Source organism: Mytilus trossulus, chromosome 5 (assembly GCF_036588685.1).
Source record: "Mytilus trossulus isolate FHL-02 chromosome 5, PNRI_Mtr1.1.1.hap1, whole genome shotgun sequence".
In the NCBI taxonomy this organism is placed as follows: domain Eukaryota; kingdom Metazoa; phylum Mollusca; class Bivalvia; order Mytilida; family Mytilidae; genus Mytilus; species Mytilus trossulus.
Window position 1 is genome coordinate 17,784,538 of NC_086377.1, and position 21,767 is coordinate 17,806,304.

The 21,767-nt window shown below is 32.6% G+C and overlaps 2 protein-coding genes across 2 annotated transcripts; both read right to left on the minus strand.

The window, feature by feature from the left end:
* Window positions 1–387: 387 nt before the first annotated feature.
* LOC134718612 (heat shock 70 kDa protein 12A-like) lies at window positions 388–12,659 on the minus strand. Its single transcript, XM_063581245.1, has 6 exons — window positions 12,589–12,659; window positions 11,106–11,197; window positions 9,121–9,454; window positions 4,297–4,518; window positions 3,439–3,592; window positions 388–2,076 (listed from the first exon to the last, which is right to left on the minus strand). Exons 3-6 carry the CDS (start codon window positions 9,430–9,432, stop codon window positions 1,019–1,021), a joined length of 1,746 nt encoding a protein of 581 aa, XP_063437315.1. The 5' UTR covers window positions 9,433–9,454; window positions 11,106–11,197; window positions 12,589–12,659; the 3' UTR covers window positions 388–1,018.
* A 2,806-nt stretch (window positions 12,660–15,465) lies between these two features.
* Window positions 15,466–18,782, minus strand: LOC134718613 (heat shock 70 kDa protein 12B-like). Its single transcript, XM_063581246.1, has 4 exons — window positions 18,472–18,782; window positions 17,595–17,816; window positions 16,938–17,091; window positions 15,466–16,553 (listed from the first exon to the last, which is right to left on the minus strand). The coding sequence occupies exons 1-4, from the start codon at window positions 18,772–18,774 to the stop codon at window positions 15,502–15,504; spliced, it is 1,731 nt and encodes a 576-aa protein (XP_063437316.1). The 5' UTR covers window positions 18,775–18,782; the 3' UTR covers window positions 15,466–15,501.
* Between the last annotated feature and the right edge of the window lie 2,985 nt (window positions 18,783–21,767).

The window sequence follows — 21,767 nt, forward strand, 5'->3', positions numbered from 1 at the left end:
ACCGTGCAATCATTTATATGTTACATATATTACTCCCTTTCAGAGTAATTATTATGTAAACTGGGTAAAATATACATTTGTATATTACACGACAATTCAAGGAGTGTGACACCATCTCTTCCTTCGGCCCACTGTATGAATATTCGCGTATAATTACTTACTTTTTTTTTTACATAGTCTGTTCCTGCGTATCGACAAATCTAAAAATCATCATAAACGTAATTTTTTTAACAGAATATATTAGCAGATGTATTTTATATACTTATCTAGCATATTTAATTACTCTAGCGTTCAAAAGTTTATACCTCCCTTTTTTAGAACCATCTATCATTTAATATACACACACAAAAAACAACAACAGATGTTTAATTTTTAATTATACGTCGGTAACATGACAAATAAGTGACAAACAAGGTTGAATATATTGATGGTCCGAAATGGGAGGTAATGGTCGCAAACTTATCACTATATGATCATACAATAACAACTGTTGGTAGCTTCAGTTGGTGGATTGGATGGTTAACTGGAGGGGAAGTGACGTATAATAAATGGCCGGTCAGAGACGGCTCAGTACTCAGGAAACAATCAAGGGAAGACTATTCTGAATATTTCTATCCAGAATGGATTGGATTTTGATATCCAACAAAAGATGAGTCGGAAACTAGAAACAATTTTGCGAGAACTATACTGACTATTTTATCCCGGATAGATCGGAATTTGATTGTTCTTTTTCTATAGTAAGTTAAAATTTAATCTAGATACAATACGTATAAAGAATTATTACATATAATGCGATGATTATAAACCATACGTGAATATATCTTTTTGAAACATGTCAATTATGTTGAAATGAATGAAACTGAATTTAACTTTGAAATGAAAGGATATAGTTCTAATATGAATATAAGGATAAACAACGAGGTAATAATATTTCACAATAAAATCTACATCGTAGCTGATATCACAAACGCAAAGTCTTTTTTTTAAACTATTGATTGTCCTGTGATTCGCGATATGATTAAATAAGATTAAACTTTGCTGATATCGCCTTCCCAGAATTTCTATCATGAGCCTTGAGGTCAATTTCCGTATTTCCGAGAACAAATGCTACGTCTACCCAACGCCGATCCTTGCAGGTGTCTGAAAAAGTGATTGTCGGTGTACAAAGCAAATAACACGTGTCATCGTCGACATAACCTGGTGTTGCCTCTTCGGATACATATACCATGATGTCCATTTTCTCCTGGTGTTCGTAAGGTGTAAAGAAAGATTTTTTGACTATCATTCCAGCTTCAACACTCTCATTTTTCTCAACAATAAGAGAAAAAATGTTGTCACATCTTTCTTCCCCGTCCATAAGTACGTGATGTTTTCTATCATACTTTTTTTCATTCCAAGGAAGATTCGTTTTGACACCATAACTACATCGCATGACACGTGATTGTATATAATCTGGCTTATGACCGAACAGAACGGCCCCTTTCAGCACTGACAGACCAGCCTCATTTGGATTTATTATTCTCTGATCCGGAAACGCATTTCGAACTGCATCTTGCATTAGCTTGCATTCTGAAAATCCACCGACAATTAACACATGTGCGACGTTCTTCAGTGACTTATTTCGAAAAATCTCTCTCATTAGAGATATAACACCTTCAATTGAAGGCATAAAGAACGTTTTGAAGAAATCAACGCTTATACGAATTTTACCCCCTTTTGTTAACTTTATTTCTTTTGAATATGGTGAGTTTTCAAGCAGAGTCTTTAGATTCTTTTGGAGACTTTTTTGGCACATTTCATCTAGTGCAACGATTGGGATTGACATGGTTACCTTGGTTTTATTTGATGTTTCAACAGCTCTTTTCTGGGATTCAAATTCTCGAACGAGATCCAAATACGCAAGCGGACATTCTTTTTTCAGTAAATTTATGATTGTATTTCCGAATATTTCTTCAAATAGCTCAAAGAATCTTCTATCAATCGATGTTCCCCCACAATCATTTCCAATAGCTCTGTGCTTTTCTTTCAGCCGACCATTTGCTACTTTTTTGTGAACTGTTATGTCTGCAGTTCCGCCTGAAGGTATATAAATATCAAGATTGACGTGTAAGTTGAATGGTTCATACATTACCTCAATGGCTTATGGAAAAACCATAATAAATATCTAAGAAAAACTAGAGGCTCCAAGAAGCCTGTGTCGCTCATCTGATATTTTTATACAATTGATACATAAAATTATGCAACTGTTATACTTTTGCTTTAGTTTCAGAAGACTTTTGTAAAAGATTACCAACAATTTATGAAAATTGTTAAAAAATTGTTTTAATAGGCAATATTTCCTTTTAGGATCAATTGCAATTTCGGTCATGTTGACCTGTTTGAAGATCCTACTATGCTGAACATTATTGCTGTTTACAGTTTATTTATATCTATAATAAAAGTGAAGATATTAACCAAAAACTGCAGATTGTCAGTAAAATTACCAATCCAGGGGAAGCAGCACAACAACAGGTTGTTTGATTCATCTTAAAATTTCAGGACAGATAGATCGAAAACTTTTGCACATTGTCAAATTTGCTCTAAATGCTTTAGTTTCAGAGATATAAGCCAGAAACTGCATTTTACCCCTATGACGTACTAAATTATAATCCTGGTACCTTTGATAACTATTTACACCACTGGGTCGATGCCTCTGCTGGTGGACGTTTCGTCCCCGAGGTTATCACCAGCCCAGTAGTCAGCACTTCGGTGTTGACATGAATATCAATTATGTGGTAATTTTTATAAATTTCCTGTTTACAAAACTTTTTTGAACAACTAAGGATTTTCTTATCCCAGGCATACATTACCTTAGCCGTATTTGGCACAACTTTTTGGAATTTTGGATCCTCAATGCTCTTCAACTTTGTATTTGTTTGGGTTATAACTATTTTGATATAGCGTCACTGATGAGTCTTATATAGACGAAACGCGAGTCTGGCGTACTAAATTATAATCATGGTACCTTTGAAATCTATTCTCTTTTAATATTTATCAAAGGTACCAGGATTAATCTAAAAGCTATTTTGTTTCTCATTTTCAGGGTTACATAACATTTCGTGGTCCGAAGCCTAACCGAAGACAGTTAGCTCCGACCAGTGCTTTTATGGCAAAGTGGCCTTCAAGTCAGTAGAGAAAAAGCTCATTGTTTAACTTATTCTGCAAAATGATTTCAGTATTTTCATACAAAACTTTTTTATTCTGGAAAGACCGATAATTGCAAGACTAATCTAAATAATTTTAATTGCAGGCGTCAGTGTTCGCAGTACATTGCATTAGAATGAGGATTTCAATAAAATTTATATATTCAATTGTTGACATAAATATATATGTATCAAACACGAAAATATGAAGATAGAAGGTGTAAACTAGAATTTAATAATCTAACCAATACTTAACCTCCTAGATCAACGACCATATACTCTGTCCCTTCCGATGTCATGGTGAATCCTGGTTCAGAACCCCTCAACTTCTCAGTGGATAAGTATTGGCAGAAAATTGAAGCAGTCTCTGGTTCAAGTGCCAGAAATAAGTTGTCTTTTGGTATACCAGCCTTAAATAAATGGAAAATTTTATTAATAATAGAATAGCATTGCAATATCTTATGGTAAAGAACTATAATGAAATATGAGATAATATGTAACTGAATTACAGGCATGTATTGTCGACCAGGAACACCATATACAACTATTGAACTATTTGCAGGTCCCCTTTCTAACACAAAAGGTATGAGTAGACGTTCTTTCTCGGGGTCATACAATTTTTGCAAAATTTTCCTCACTTTGGGCAGTTAATAAGTTAAGTTTTATGTGTTTTGTGTAGTGTTTTTTTTATTCTTCGTCGTTTTTCGTATTTTGTCCATGGTTTTGTTTTCGAAAATTAGAAATACTTATATTCTAGCCTTTGAATTAGTTTTTACATTGATTTGTTAATCCAGATATCACTTAAAAAACACATTCTTATCTCGTTTGCCCATTTTCATTCTCTACTTTATTATTGATGATTTCATACACTATGTGAAACAAAAACAAAAATAGATATTGAGACATGCTTATAATATTTGAACAGCATTATCGTCTGGTATTTAACGCAATTTAATGTCGTAATAATGTTGGCTTATTGTGAATTTTCATCGTGGATGATTCATGACAACTGGATATTCTTTCTGACCTCGCCTCGCTTAGAGTTCGAGCGATCTTGCGTGAGTTACTGTAAATGAATATACGACTTTTGAAATATCTTATCTTTTTTACATACCGCTTCAGCACAAGACCTCATAAACTTTTTAGCTCTATCCGTCCATATTGCAGGAACTGTAAGGACCCATCGAACCTCGTTGTGTCTTACGACATTTCCTTGATTTTTCAAAACATCTAACAAATGGTTCACTAAATATTGGATTGATAATTTAAACACATCAAAAGCTGGCAGCTGTTTCTTCTCGGTAACATCATCTAGCAGCATTTCACTTGTAATATTCTATTTTTATAAATGTAATGAAAACATTATACACAATTGTTTTAACAAATGAAATTGTCGTATTATAAAAATTACTGTTCACAAAAGTATTAATTATTTTTAATTCTAAATAATAATATTGTTCTTGTCCGGGGCGCATTGGTTACATTTTGTTTTCGGACATTTGGTCCTCAGTGCTTTTCAACTTTGTTCTTGTGTTGGCTTCCAAACTTAGCGTCACTGGTTCGTCTTGTATTGACGTTGCGCACGTCTGGTGTATTACATTTTTAACCTGGTGCATTTGTGAGCAATTATTCGTTTGTTTCACTGTCCTATATTTAAGGTCTTTCCTTTTTCAAAAAGGGAAAGACCTTACTGTATTTCTTCTGTTTATTATTAGTATTATTAGGTCCTTCTACCTTTTCGTTTGAAAGACCTATTGCTTTTGTTCTGATTAATAGTATTATTTTTTTTATTTTTATTCCGCCTGATTTGTTTCCTTCGCTGTTTTTTGTTTCGCAAAATGTCGCTTGGACATTTGGAATATGATATCGAACAGTTTTATATGCTTTTGAAACCAACTCTGCTTAACTGAATACTTTTACATATAAGAGTTATCTCCTCGAACACTGTTTTTCTTGTTATCTCTAAGGCTTCGCAACCGTATAAGAAACAGACAAATTTATTTTTCCAAATTGCTCGTTATATCCTCAGGATGTTCTTTTGTATTTTGACCGAAGCTTTAAGAAGACTCCATATGAGAGTTATTTCACTTTTTGTATTTGATATAATAAAATGCATTTTTAACTGGAAAACCATAAGTGATAGAGACCTATGGTCTTTTGGTTTGAAGTCCTTGGTCCAAAAAAATGAAGATGAGGTCAAGGTCAAAGGTCAAGGTCATGTTCAAAATTTTTGATTTTGGCTTGTTATCTCTCATTTTCAGAAATCTTATAAGATATCGACAAAATATTTTCACTCAATTGTTAGTTGCGACATGTCGTTACACATTAGTTTTAGTCAAAAACGTACGTAAACATTTGATGCGAGTTTTTCACTCTAATTTGTAAACCCTGTATGCTAACATCGCCTATGTAAATTTTAAGATTGTTTGTATGCACATTGAACGACAAATTTATGTGACGTTTAAAAATTTCTGACGTCAGACCAAATCAAATCAAATCAATCAATGTAGTCGTAGATAGTAGACGTATTTGTTTTCTGTCAAATTGTTCCTTGTAAAATAGTTATGTATACGATGATGACTGATGTATCCATATTTATACTATTTTATGTATATTGTGTCTGTTTAATTAACGCATCAATGTAAATATAACGGAATTTGATGAGACTGTCATTAAAGTGAGAGGGTTAGCGCTATAGAACCGGGCTTATTCCACCATTTTCTACATTTTAAAATGCCTGTACCAAGTCAGGAATATGACATTTCTTGTCCATTCGATTTTGATGCGTTTTGTTATTTGATTTTGCCATGTGATTATGGACTTTCCGATTTGATTTTCCTCTAAGTTCAGTATTTTTTTTATTTTACTTTTTTATATTTAATATCAGTCATATGGTAATATAACTCATTACCAATATAAAGTGCTGACCTAGAGTCTTTTGATTTGAGATCCTTGGTTTATGACTTTGAAATTGAGCTCGAGATCATATGTTAATTAAACATTCTAGATTTTGACCTTTGCTTTGACCTCATATGTTTTCATGTTAAAGCTATTAGACTTTTTGCATTAGGTTGCAAACAATATCACCTCGAAAAAACCAACCGGAAGTGACATTTTGTAAACCGTAAGTAGCTAATTTTTGTAATGAATTATTGTAAAAGTATGTAAAATCATTTATGTTTTATATCAGCGTCAAGTAAACTATAAGACAATACCGGAAGTAACATATTTTGAACCGGAAGTAGAAATTTTTTCCCCTTATTTATATCTTTTTGTAAACTTTATATTTTTGGAATCAGCGTACAATAAGCTGTCATTTGATGCTGAAATTAATATTTTAAAGCCAAATTTTAATATTTACTTTAAAATAGATCCTTGCTGGTTGAAATTCCTTCAATTGTTCTCTGAACAATTAGTTTTTAATTATTATTATTATTATTATTATTATTATTATTATTATTATTATTAATAAGGTCTTTCCTTTTTCAAAATAGTCTGTCGGTTCGGAGTAATCCCTCCGAAACCCAAAATCTTGTTGTAGTTCCAACACCGTAACCATAAAAGGTAGAATAAAAACGAAGGGTGAAATTTATTCAGGACCAGACCTTGGTTCTTCATTACATTTGGATCGAAAAGATTGAACGACTCATTGGTAGGGTTATGCCCCTATTAAAATTAACCGGAGTCCGTTGGCCACCAAAACTCAGAAACCGTAAGTCGCAGACACCTAGGATCTTCAACATTCATCATCAATTCATGTGACTTTGAAAAATATCTCAAGGTTAAATGTGTATGTTGACCTTGACATTTGACCTAACATCTTTTTAGCGGATAATCTCAGCAACCTTAATACTATCAGAAGTGTTGTATAGTGGAAAATGTTTGGGTCATTAATGCACAATTTTGTTACATTTCGACCGAAGAGATTTGACCTTTCTGTAAGGGACATAACTCTTGTTTTAGATTCATGAAAGGCTAATTCAGCTTTTACTATATGACCCAAGGTCCTTATCCCATGGGGTCTTCAGCAATGACATCAGGGACTAATGACCTTAACAAAGGACAAAAGGTCAAAGGTCAAGGTCATGTACCATAAAGCGAATTATCGAATTATGTGCTTTTGACCTTATTTAAAAGATTTTCAGTGTGTGTTTAAAGCTTTTTAAGGTAGACCCTGACCTTTGACCTTACAACTTTTAAGTCGATATTTCAAAAACGATTGTACTTACAGAAATGGTAAATAGTGAAAAACGTTCAGGTGTACGAGGTGCAACTTGTTATTTTTTTTAAATTAAAATTTTAAATTTCTCTCATTTATTTGTATTGTAGTCCTGTCATGTAATATTGTCAATTTAATGTTATAATTAACATTGCTATTAAAACGGGAGTTATTGCATGCCACAAAACCAGGTTCAACCCACCTTTTTTATTTTAAAATGCCTTGTCCCAATGCAAGTCAGGGAAATGGCCATTGTTATATTATCGTTCGTTTCTGTGTGTGTTACATTTTAATGTTGTGTTTCTGTTGTGTCGTAGTTCTCTTATATTTGATGCGTTTCCCTCAGTTTTAGTTTGTAACCCAGATTTGTTTTTTCTCTATCGATTTATGAGTTTCGAACAGCGGTATGCTACTGTTGCCTTTATATTTGTAGGCATGCATGATTGGTCATTTATTCCTCTTATGAAGTTGTTTTGTTATTCGTTTGCTTTGACATTTTACAATGTGTATTTTGTAACAAGCATGTCTCAATTAACCGTCAGCAAGAACTCTTGGAAGCTTAAGGTTGTACCTAACACTACATGGAGATAACTCGGTAATGTCAGCTAAACGTTTTAATTACGTTGTGTTGTGAAGGGAATGATAAGCTTTTCAATGATTCAAATTGGTTTTTTGTCTAACTGCAATATAACCTGTGTAATTTTTCTGATAAAATGAATGGTTCAAATATTTTGAAATTTTTATGTTATTGTAAAAGGGTCAAAGAAAATATTCTGTGAAAAATTTATGAAAATTGAACGAGCAAAATTTCTTTTAGTGAAAGTGTATACGGAAATGTACCATAACTAAAAATGTCATCTAAAGACCACTGCAACTTCCACTTCCAAGGGAATTTCCTTTTTGCATTTTCTTATGAGTTCAGTATTTTTGTGATTGAACTTTTCCAATTACATGAATTAGTTAATACATGATATTCTAACACCAAGCATGGCAATATATGGTCCCCTACAAATTAACAATTCCTAGTGAAAATATTGAACCCATCTCTAGGTAAGAACAAAATATGAAAAAGTTTTCTTTCAATAAATTTTAAAAAAATCCCAATTTAAACAGAAAAAACATATGAACAGAAGAAAATTTAAAGTTGATCCCTACCTTGTAATGGTTAAACTATATACTAGTAACAAATAACAAATCGACCTCTTTAAGTATGAAAATTAAGTACTGACAACTGATTACTTGAATGAATTTTCCAAGTTCGTCAAAGGACCATTACTCTGCGCAAAATCCTCAGACCAGAACAAAATTAGAAAGTTAACTGTGGCTGGTCAAGGTGTAACTATAAACCAAATATAAATCAATTTCTTAAAGCTCAAAAATAAAGTGTTGAAAACCGATTTGTCGGACGGATAGATTGATAGCCAAAAGCCCTTTCGTCGTTGCCAGAAGGTGAGTAAAATAACAACTGGAAGGCATTTTACATAGCCAAGCAGGAACCCTTATTCGAGGATCCTTCTATCAAAATGATGATCTTCAGGATACAGTATATTTTTCCTACAACTCCAAATATCAAAACTTACAAGCTGTTTTTCAATCACAAATAAAAGGAAATTGTTGATTTCTGTGAATGACTTTTATGGTTTTAATTTGGAAGAAGATACCTAGCGTTGATCGGCTTTTATTAAACCTACGACTAAAACACTGACAATAATGAAGTACCTTGTTATTGTGCAGATTCATTTTGAAGCGCTCAAAAAAATAATATTCTTCGTGTTCTTCTTCATATAGCAAGTCTGTCCACTGATCCTCTGCATCGAACCCAAAGGCAACAAACTCTCGGTTGCTATCTAATAATAGACATGTTGGTGTTTTTAATGACATAAATTTTTGACTTCCCGCCTTCCATACTGGGTTAGCCTGTATATCTAATGGTTGTTTTAAAAAATCACTCCTCATTGAAAATGCATAGCCGGAGTACGTAGTACCAAAGTCTAAAGCAGCAACCATTAGGTATTTCTCTGAATCTTCCATCTTTTAATATTTTATCCTAAAACTAGAAGTATATTTTATATCATTTATAATTTGCTGTATGAATAGATTTTTTGAGTAAAACTCTTTTGAATAGATATGTTACTGTTAATTTAACATCGCTTTTCGTAGGCATGTTTAAAATTTAAGAATAAACCTTTGTATTTGTATTAAAAAAACGTCGTGATCAAATATTTTTTTTCTTCAAATCTGAATATCACTTTCTGAATTTTGTTAACCTGTGACAACAACCTGTATTCATTTCAGAAGAAGCAATTAATTCACGACTTGGGCTTTGTTTTATCTTAATAACGGGTTTTGTATTTGTAAAATTTTTAAATCATTTGATAAAGAAATTTAAATCAATATTGTCTCTTTCTTAATATATCACGCTATTTCTTTTTGTAGCGTCACTCGGTCATTTATTTTCCTCATGTTCAAGGAACTGTGTTTACTTTTAATCTAGGGTTAATGGTTCTTTGAAAGTCAATCCGTCGCTGTATATTGAATAACATAAAAAATAAAACACAATAATTATATGATTTTCAAACGATTTGGAATTACATAGGACTAATAACTACTTCTGATGAGGAAGTTAGTGCAGTAGTTTAATCCCTTAATCCCTCATTCTTTTTATAAAAAATCGAACAACGACGCGAAGGGATAGTGCAATAACAATTGAGCAATTCGCTTCTCTGTAAATGACAGAAGAGATTTTATTCGAAATTCAAATGAAAAATAATAATCCATGTTACAATACAGCCTCAACGACAATAGTCTATATTAAGTTTTACGGATGTCATCATGTTGTAGTTGACCGCAATATATGTGTCGATGTGACCACGGACCAATTGCCCGGATCGTGACACACATTATTGTACTATGATGCTTATTTTCCATCAGCCATGTGGCGTGTTAAAGTGGATGAAAAGCGAATGCTAACCATTCCGTAGCACTTAAGTTCAAACTATTTGTTATGTTAGAATCTTGATTTTCTATCGAGTGTTATATGGAATTTATTTTATTGAACCTCCCTTTCTTTTTGATCAAAGTCCGATCTGTTTTTCCTTCCAGTAATATCTTGCAGAAACAGGAATTTAATATTCTTTCGATTCTTTTTTTAATGTATGTGATATCATCGTTATACATTTGCTATATTATATTCTGTACTTTTATGTCTGTCTATAGCTTTTTTCACATCTGACTAATCGCAAGCCTTCATCAATTATTTAAACATTACTAGTTTTGGAACGAACAACTTTGTTATGACGGAATTTTGAATGATATATTATTTAAGTATGTTTTTAAAAAATTCAGTGATGAGACTATTCTGTTTATATAAAACATACAACGATTAGAAAGGATTTTTTTTTAAAGAAATGATTTCAATTTCCAACTGAGTTAGACACATCGATCCGATTTTTATATTATGTGTTTATAGCGATAAACAGATTATCATTGAGCATCTCAACTCGATTGCTTTTCTCGCTTTTGCCGGGTCGACCCAAATGCGAAAAGCAATCTCGTTTGAATGATCAACGATAATCTGTAAGTAAACAAAGTATTAGTCTGCCGAGATGGAATTAAAAGAAGGCAGTCTAGATAAAAGTATAAGTCTGCCGAGATGGAATTAGAAGAAGGCAGTCTAGATAAAAGTTAAGGAATATTTATCTCACCGCTAAAATTATCGTTCCATTTCTGTTTGATGTGACTGTTTCTCCTTGATATAGAATTGATTGATCTTCGCTAAATAGGATTATTTCTTGTCCTGAAATGTGAATATAATATAAAAATAATTTACCAAAAAAGTTTTATATACATAATTGGAGTGTTCCTGAAAAAGACAGCGGATGTTGGACAGGGGTAAACATTTTGCTTTGCAACCGGTCAACCGGAAAATTGTTGAAACGGTACTTAACGTCAAGACACTCATCCTATACCAGGCACAGATCAACTTAAGTTCTCCTCTGTACATTTGAAGATCCCTCTAATCATATGCATTGTGAAAGATAATTTAACGTTCACGATCCAATCATAAGTGACTTATGTTTTTTTAACAATCGTATCTACGGTCCACCATCTTCGCTAGCCAAGGGTTACGATCCACTTCCGCTCTCTGAGCGGGAGTGGATTTTAACCCTTGGCTAGCGAAGATGAAGGTCCACTTGAGCATAATTTTTACTTGGTAGTACATGACATTGCATGCATGGCCGTATTTTTGTTCCACGACCAACCTCTGTGGTTTTCTTTATCTTGTTCTAGAGTGAAATAGAAAAGTTCTTCCACGCTAGATCGACAAACAAAGATAACAAACCACAAGGAAAAAGTTAATTAAGGCAAACATAACAAAGTTATACCGTATTATATATCTATAAATATTTATGAAAGTGCAAATAATATGCTGGAGTACCAAATGTTTGAAACGGTTAAGGGTCTCGTTGAGGAGTTTTCAATTTTTGAATTGTTTAAATTTTAAGGGAATGTTTTCCCTATAGTTTCACCTAGTCTTATTCTGTATAAAAATGCTACTTTTTTTTCTTGTTTTTGTAGTTATACGATGTATGTATTCTATATACTATATCATTCTTTCTTTAAAATGTATTTTTTAATTAACAGTTCTATTTTTAAGTAACAGTTCTATTTTTAATCTTTATATTTTGCACCCCATTATTTTCCTTCTTTACAATTGTGACTTATTATTCTATATTTTTATTTTTTTGCTATTCTCTATCAACGCTATACCGCTAACCGCATCTAGACCCTCCTGTTGATGTGATTAACACGATATGGGAATATTTAATATAATAGTATTTCGAATGATATCATTAAACTTCCCTCTTCTGCTGCTTGAATAGTGTGAATAGGTCAAAGTTGATTTTGTATTACAGAATTTAGTCAGTTAAATAAACAATAAACATGATTTATACATGTTATATGCGGGTTTGAATAATACAGAAAATGTCTGATAAAAACATTTTTGAACACAAAAAATGTGTGGAAGATAGTGACATGCAATAATTTAACCTACCGCTGCTGTAAATAGAACCGAAAGTACAAATGAAATAAAATATTTCATCCTGTCAATATTGAATAATGAAATAGATTAGACTTGAGAAAATGAAACAGGTGTTTGCCCAAAACATTTGTAAGTATACTCACTCGACACACAACTCAAATGAATAACACTTCCTGTTACAAACTTCGTAGTTAGTCTATTTATGGACATTTTGTGACCTATTTTTAAAAGTATATCATATTTACATTTAAATACCTTTATGATATAGATACTGTTACATTGTATACTGTTGTTGTTAATTTAATAACAAGAGTACAATGACTTGTTTATAGAGAGAACCACGCTCTATACACGTTAAACAATACTTTCAACAATTCATTGATGGATAATTGAACGAGCCTTTGAATGGTTTGGTTTCAGTCCTTATCAAATAAACCTTCAATTTTAAGAGCAGTCCAATTTTCCATCAATTATCTCGGACAACTTCTTCTTACAGAAATTTCCTTTTATGTTTTATTTATTCATGTCCGCTTTGAAAACTGCCGTTGAAAAATTATCTATGTCATTGTTCTTGTTTGATAATTGTAATTTCATTATAACATGTATAAACATAATTAATGTGTCTTTCAGCATTTCAGTGATATTTTGTGTGTTCCAGTTACGATTATCACTTTAATACCAGAGCTATGAATATTGCCTATTTAAAAACCCAAACTTAATTGCCTTATGTTTTATTTGTGTTTGAACTCAATGTGAATATGCTTGGAATATAGACCTCTGGCCAATAAGCAAACAAAATCACTGGTAGTGTAGCCTTCACACTAGCTGATGAACAAAACACTACACAGGCAAAATTTGCTCGTATGAATTTCACATGAATATCACATGAAATTCACATGAAAAATTTCACGTGAGATTCACCTCAATCGAGCTTATACATGAAACTCACGTGAACATTTTCATGTGAATTTCACGTGAATTGAGATTCACATGAATCTGATGTGAAATTTTTCACATGAATTTCACGTGAAATTAACAACTAAAAAAAATGATATTTTCATCATTTTGATTAAATTTAAAAATTAATTGTTATTTGAAATACTCTATTTTAAAAATTCATGTGAATTTCACATGAAAAAAATTTACGTGCTTTTCATGTGAAATTCACATGAATGTCATATGAGATTAACATGAAACTCACAAAAACTGATTTCACGTGGATTTCACGTATAAGCTCGTTTGAGGTGAAATTGATGTGAATTTCACGTGAGATTCACATGAATTTAAATTCACGTGAAATTGATGTGAGTTAAATTTGCCTGTGTAGCGGTCGACTTCAATACTTCTCACAGAACGTAACTCAATTAGCTTGTACAAGTGTAAAATATTGATAGTCAATATTATAACCTGGATGTTTCCTGGTCAATCAAGTCATTAAAGGATTCTAAAAATAATCGTAGAAATGATTTATCTTTTGTAAATCTGATTTTTTTCTACATATATAACAACAGCATCAGCTAACTTTCTCTTCACAAACCCCAAAATAAATTGCCATATATTAACATAGATTCTTCAATCTTAACCAGGTTGCTATGCTATATGGTAAAATCTAAATACGTATAAAAATAAACAAAATTTGTATTCATTACTCTTCTGTTCAATTGCATACTTTTTGGGGTCACTTACAGCAAAAACACTTACATTAAATCTGTATATAGAAGCACTTGACAAAAAATAAGATAACGCGGTCCTTCATCAAACAAACAAAAGCTGTTGTTTTTTCTATGGTCAGGTTGTTGTCTCTTTGACACATTCCCCATTTCCATTCTCAATTTCAAGGGTTAAAAGAGAACAGATGTAAGATCACCGAAACATATGACTTTTTTTAATAACTATCCCTCTCCTCCCCCGCCAAAAGCATTGTGCTTTTGGATGCCACTGTTACCTTGAACTCATCAACAAGTCTGTCGAAATGTTTAGCGAAAGAGAATTGTATTTAGACCATTTTGCACTAAAATTGAGTATTCATGCGCTCGACAGCGTCAATATATGATAATTATGCAAAAGTAAAGCATCAGGTATTTATCTATGCGGTTCTTTGTTAAATGGATAAGGATTTTGAATTGGCAGTGTGACACCTATGTGCATCACTCGCCAGTAGTAAAGAGACAACTAATTATAACAATATCTTAAACATATGAGCAGAGTGCACAAAATATGCTGAGTGTTTACTAGACAGGACTAATTCATTTTATTGGAATTAATTTGCATTATATCTATTGTTAAGACAAATAAGTCAATAACATTACCAGTGAAAACTTCAAATTTAAAGTGATTGATATCGCAAACTGGTTTGCTCGTGTATCGATTTATTCGCAAAAGTGTTTAGTATTTCAGTAATCGTAATTATATATGCATTCACGTGTTATAATATACCATGAAACACAGTTAATATCGGGCCCTGTTATAGCTGACTATGCGGTATGGGCTTTGCTCATTGTTGAAGGCCGTACGGTGACCTATAGTCGTTAATGTTTGTGTCATTTTGGTCTTTTGTGGATAGTTGTCTCATTGGCAATCATACCACATCTTCTTTATTATAAGTTAATTAACTATAATTCAAGAATCAACACAAACACAGGGGTATTCAAAACATCTACACTAAATGTATAAAGCTTCAACCATAACACGAGGTGACATAGTGACCAAAGATTTTATTTGAATGAATTTATTACTACAGCATTACGATGTCTTTTAAAATGGCTATTTCTAGACAGTTTGTATGTACCCATAACAAGTCTTTAGACTATTCTGTCGTTTGGTGGCTGTTTCATTGACGAATACCAAATATACCCTACAAGTTATCATGTGAAGACTCTTCTGTCTTAAGCAAAAATATATAAACCTTAGTATACAATTAAGTTATGAAAAGAATCGAATGTTTTAGAATAAACCGACGATAATACACTCTTCTGCACAAATTGAAATTTAGGATATATCTATGAGGTAGTCCTAAGTGTAAGACGCAGGTGATAATGCATTCAAGTTAATAATCCTTATATTAGATTAAACGTTGCTGATATCGCCTCCCCAGACTTTCTATCATGAGCCTTAATGTCAATTTCCGTATTTCCAAGGACAAATTCTACGTCTACCCAGCGTTGATCCTCGCAGGTGTCAGAAAAAGTGATTGTCGGTGTACATAGCAAAGCACATGTATCATCGTCGACATAACTTGGTGTTGTCTCTTCAGATACATATACCATGATGTCCATTTTGTCTTGATGTTCGAAAGGTGTAAAGAATGATTTATTAACTACCATTCCTGCTTTAACGCTTTCGTCTTTTCCGACGATAAGAGAAAAAATGTTGTCACACCTTTTCTCCTTTTCCATAACTACATAATGTTTTTTATCATATTTTCTGTCATCCCAAGGAACATTAGTTTTCACACCATAACTGCATCGCATTATCCGTGACTGGATATATTCTGGCTTATGGCCAAACAAAACAGCCCCTCTAAGCACGGAAAGACTGGCTTCATCTGGAATTATTATTCTTTTCTCCAGGAATTCTTTATTAACTGCGTCTTTTATAAACTGGCAATCTGAGAATCCTCCAACCAATAACAAATGTGTCACGCCCTTTAATGTCTTTTTTCCTAAAATCTCTTTCATGAGAGTAAGCACATTGTTAATTGTAGGTGTATATAGTTTCTTGAAAAACTCAAGGCTCATACGAATCTTATCATGTGTTAGTGTTATTTCCCCTGAATATGTAGAGGATTTAAGCAGAGACTTTAAATCTTTTTTGTGAACTTCCTGGCACATTGTGTTTAGTGCAACAAACGGTATTGTTATAGTAACTTTAGGTTTATTAATTTCAAGTGTTTTCTTGACAATCTCGAATTCTCTTACTAAGTCTAAATATGCAAGGGGGCTATCTTCTTTCAATGATTTCATTATTTTCTCTCCAAAGATCTGTTCACAAAGCTTGAAGAACCTTCTATCAACCGATGTACCCCCACAATCATTTCCCATAGCTCTGTGTATTTCTTTCAAGCGACCATTTGCTACTTTCGGATGAACTGTAATGTCTGCAGTACCGCCTAGATGACAGACAAAATACACACTGTGGTTGATGATTGTAATATAACAAAATAAACAGAACTTAATAGATTCGTCTTTTACATATACCATAATGCATCTTGCATTTTGATTTTTGATCTGAGTAAATTGAAATATCTGCCTATGATATTTGCAGACATGCGTCTTCTTTTCCACATTTTCAGATATTAACCCGCTTCAATTTTCATTAGCAACACAGTAACATTTCGTTTTCAACTCAACTTGATCCATATTAAAATGTTCTTAAATACTCGAAATTAAAAATTTAAAACTCAATATTATGAAATTAATTAATAGACATTTTTTGTTATTACAATTAGAATGTTTTTTTTTTAATTCGATTTAAATATGGATGTATCACCTACCTCCAAGGTCAACGACCATGTACTCTGTCCCCTCCGAAGTCATTGCGAAACCTGGTACCGAACCATTCAATCTTTCAGTGGGTAAATATTGACAAAAAATAGATGCTGTTTCTGGTTCAAGTGCAACGATCAAATTCTTTGTTTGTATGCCAGCCTATAATAAACAGAGAATTCTTTCAAAGAATATCCGTTTTACAAAATATATAAGTATGTGTTATAGCACTCTTTCAATGTAAAGTCACATTTCAGCAATTTACTTGCCTAATGTCATGAGCCTTTTAGTATTTTATTTGTTATTTTGGCATTATATTATAAATGTAGCCAAAGCGGGGTCAATGAAGTTTGTTTTTAATGTTCGAATCCCTTTTTTATGTTACGATACACATACGACTACAAAACCTCATGAAAGGTCATATTTCAACTCTATTAGCACATTGTTTTTACATTTTGAGACCCACAAAATGTAAATGCTAAATATCAGGCAAATGTCCGGGTTAGCCTTTTCCCGCATTTATTTTGTTTTTTACAAAATATAAATGTGTGTTTCAACTTTGCATAGTGTATGCTTCAGCGAAACCAATAAGTCATATTGCTAAAATAAATATGTTTCCGTATTGTAACTAAGTGTAAAACAAATGACACCTTCATACTACTAACCGCTTCAGCACACGATCTCATAAATCTTTTAGCTTTATCAGTCCAGATTGCAGGAACAGTAAGGACCCATTTAACTTCATCTTGCTGGACTATATTTCCTCGTGTTTTCAAAAGATCTAGTAAATGTGTTACTAAGAAGTTGATTGATAATTTAAATACATCGAAAGCTGGCATTCGTTTTGTCCCAGTAATGTCTTCTAGCATCATGCTACTTGTGATGTTCTATTTCATGAAAATAAAAATAACAAAACTAATACATATATTTGCACATCTATATAACGAGTGTAAATAAACTCATCATAGATACCAGGACTAAATTTAGTATATACGTCAGACGCGTGTAATAACAGTAATAAACAGTGATAGACAGTTCTGTGCGAATATGCTTATTTTTCTACTTTGTTGATTAAGATTCGTTTTACTAATTCCAAAATGGAAGATTCTGGTAGTTTGTGGAATGGGGAGGGTTGTCAGCTTTCTATAAAAAGTTAAATCACGCAAATACTGAACTCCGAGGAAAATTCAAAACGGAGAGTCCCTAATTAAATTAGAAAACACATCAAACGAATGGACACCAACTAACATATTCCTGTCTTAGTACAAATGTAGAAAATTATGAATTAAACCTGACTTAATAGCGCTAAACCTCTCCCTTGTATGACAGTTGCTTCAAATTCCATTATATTTACAACGATGCGTGAAAACACCAGGGCTCTTACTCACACCCTAATAACCTCTAGAAAAAATGTGTTTATTCTTATGGTAAGTTATTGTTGGTAGTCGGCTGGTAACTGCTCTTTGGTAAGGCTGTTGTGTCTTTGTCTATTTCCATTCTTAATTTTATTCAATTATCTATATCAATATAATTGAAATATACCTTGTTATTATGTAGATTCATTTTGAAGCGTTCAAAATACAAGTAATCAGCATGTTCTTCTTCTAATAACAATTCAGCCCACTGATTCTCTGCATCGTACCCAAACGCTACAAACTCTCGTTTCCCGTCTAATAATAGACATGTTGGTGTTTTCACTGACGTGCAGTGACGAGTCTTCCACATTGCAGTGTGTATTTGTAATGGGTCTTTGGCGAACTCATTTCTCATCGAAAACGAATAACCTGAGTATGTAGTACCAAAGTCAATAGCAGCAACCATCAAGTAATTTCTAGAATCTTCCATTATTTATTTTTTTTTCATCTGAAATACGCAATATCAATGATCTTTATTATTATAGGACATGACATATACAGTAGGAATAATTCTTTTTTAGCCATAATACCACATTATTTCAAACTACAATTCAGAATCACATTAAAATTGAAGAGTAACTATATTCAGCATTTTGCTTATAGGATGTTGATCATAAAGGTTCCTTCTGGTGAGTGAAGTCATTTTCATCTGACTTTTATAGTTCGGTCTTATGTTGTACTGTTAAACCACTGCCACCGTCTAGGGAAGGATTGGGTCCTCGCTAACATGTTTACCCTTCTAAATTATGAATGTGCATGCCTGTCCTAAGTCAGGAGCCTGTAATTCAGTGGTTGTCTTTTGTTGCTGTGTTACAAATTTGTTTTTCGTTCACGTTTTCGTACATTAATTAGACCTTTATTTTTTAGTTGTAATTGTTTTATATTTGTCATGTCAAGGCCTTTTATAGCTGACTATGCAGTATGGACTTTGCTCGTTGTTGATGGCTATACGGTGCACATAAGCTGTTAATTTCTGTATCATTTGGTCTATTTTGAAGAGTTGTCTCCCTGTCAATCATAACACATCTTTTTTTTTTTATTCTTACTCAAATACTGATTAAAATGTCTGGTGAACAAAAGGACAAGAATATCGCCTGGATGTTTTGTCCTTTGCAGAATTGTATGTAAACAACAACAAATGATAAGTGATAGGTGATCTGTATATCTTTACTTTTTCTGTTTGTTTTGTTCAATAAGGAAAGCACAATGATTATACACATGTGTTAAATATACATTAAACAGAAATATTGAGCACAATATAACAGAGAATTTATAATACGATTTTATAAGGACGTTATAAGGTTTTGGTTTCACTGATGACGATGGATATGTTCTACTAATCAGAGCCAAACTCATATGTATGTTATTATGGAATAATTTTCCTTCAGTTCCACCAGAGACTCATATGACGTAGTTTTTCACCTGGTTAATTTTGGTTAGATAGGTTTTAGTTTTAGTACTAAATGTTTTACTCTACGTGTTGTTTTATTAGTGACCATGGTATTATCGTTTTTAAGAATCCCTTTTTCTTGCGCTGGTTGGTGTATTTTCCCGCGGAATCTAATGCACACGGATAATTAAAGAATCATCTGAAATACTATATGATTTTCAATCAAGAAAGATAACGATATGTCAGGCTTTACTATTTTTATAATGTTAGTGCCTTCGTTATAATGTGTCGACTACATAAATTCAATATTGTCAGGGGCGGATCAAGACATTTTAAAAGGGGGGGGGGGTGTTCTAACCCAGGACAAAAGGGGGGGGTTCCAATTACATGTCCCCATTCAAATGCAATGATCGTCCAAAAAAATAAGGGGTTCCAACCTCCGGAACCCCAACCCCCCCCCCCCCCCCTTCTGGATCCGCGCCTGATTGTATATCAGCTCGTTGTCCGTCCCAACATTTTAGTTAATGATACATGTATATGTATGTACTGTAAATAATAAGCCTTTTTAAATGACTTTTGAATGATGTAGTGTGAAAGGTCAACGATGAAGTTAATAATTTCATCTCTTGCTCATTATTTTAACTATACTGTGCTACCAATCCTCACCGTCGATACTAAATCGTTTCATTGTTCAGGTTGTATAGAAATACAGTTGCAATGAACGTCCAAAATAACATACATTGAATATGAAGTAGAAAAACTCTACATTTCCCAAACTATATTATATGTTAGAAAAAAAAGGCAGGAGACACATTTACCTATCATATCAAGAAATGATTCATGGTGGTATCGTTAAACACGTTGTAACAACCTAATCCCTGCTAAAAAACAATACGCGTATCATCATTTATTTCGAATAGTAACAATAAAACTACTCCTCCTGTCAACTGCCTTAAATGTGTTATGATGTGAAAGGTAATACTACCAGCTTGTAAAGTCGGCTGGGGACTATCAGATAACCTTACAGTGATTAAACATGTTGAACCGAAAGTACAAATAGTACATAGAAAACTACTTTATCACTTGCATATTGAAAAGTAATCAATAAATAAATAATATACTGGAGAAAAAAAAAGATGTTTGCTATAAAACAGAAATAATTTTACTCACTCTACTGCCATATCAAATGAATGAAACTACCTCGTTTGAAATACTTCGCAGTTTGTCTATTTATATTAAATACCTTTATGACTGATATTTAACAGTATCTCATATCTACTTTTAAATACCTTCATGATAGATAAATATAAATATATAGATAGATTATGTTGTTGTTATTTTATGTACTAACAAGAGTGCAGTGATTCGAGAAGAAAAAGTGCTACGCTATCTGTACGTGTAGGACTCTTGCAACAATTCTTTCTAAAATCTGATTACCGTCTTGTAAATGAATGAAATATTCGCCACTGGGCGATAAACCCCAAGTTTTTGGTGGAGAACGTGTTGCTAAGTCTTTAGTTTTCTATGTTGTTTCTTGTGTACTGTTGTTTGTCTGTTTGTCTTTTTTTAATTTTTAGTCATGGTTTGTCAGTTTATTTTCGATTAATGATTTTGACTGTTCTTCTTGTATCTTTTGCCCCACTTTTAAACCATACAACAAGGAATAAGTCAATCAAATTGTGATGGCAAGACTCAATGTTTATTTTTTTTTAGTTATATTTTTCTATTTTAGTCTTCGTTTTTTACTAGCTTAGTAGTTTTCCTCAGTTAATTATTTGGGTTTTTTTTATTGAACGAAATTGCCTTACAAACTTAAGAGTAATTTATTATAAAACAAAATTCACTCGTCTTTATCAATATTTTTTTTTTATATTAGAAATTGCCTGTACCAAGTCAGGAATATGACACCTGTCATCCATTCGGATGATATGTTGAGTTTTTGATTTTACCACTTGATTAAGGACTTACCGTTTTCGTTTTTTTTTGTGATTTTACTTTTGACTGTAATTAACAAATCGACTAAGGTTTTAACT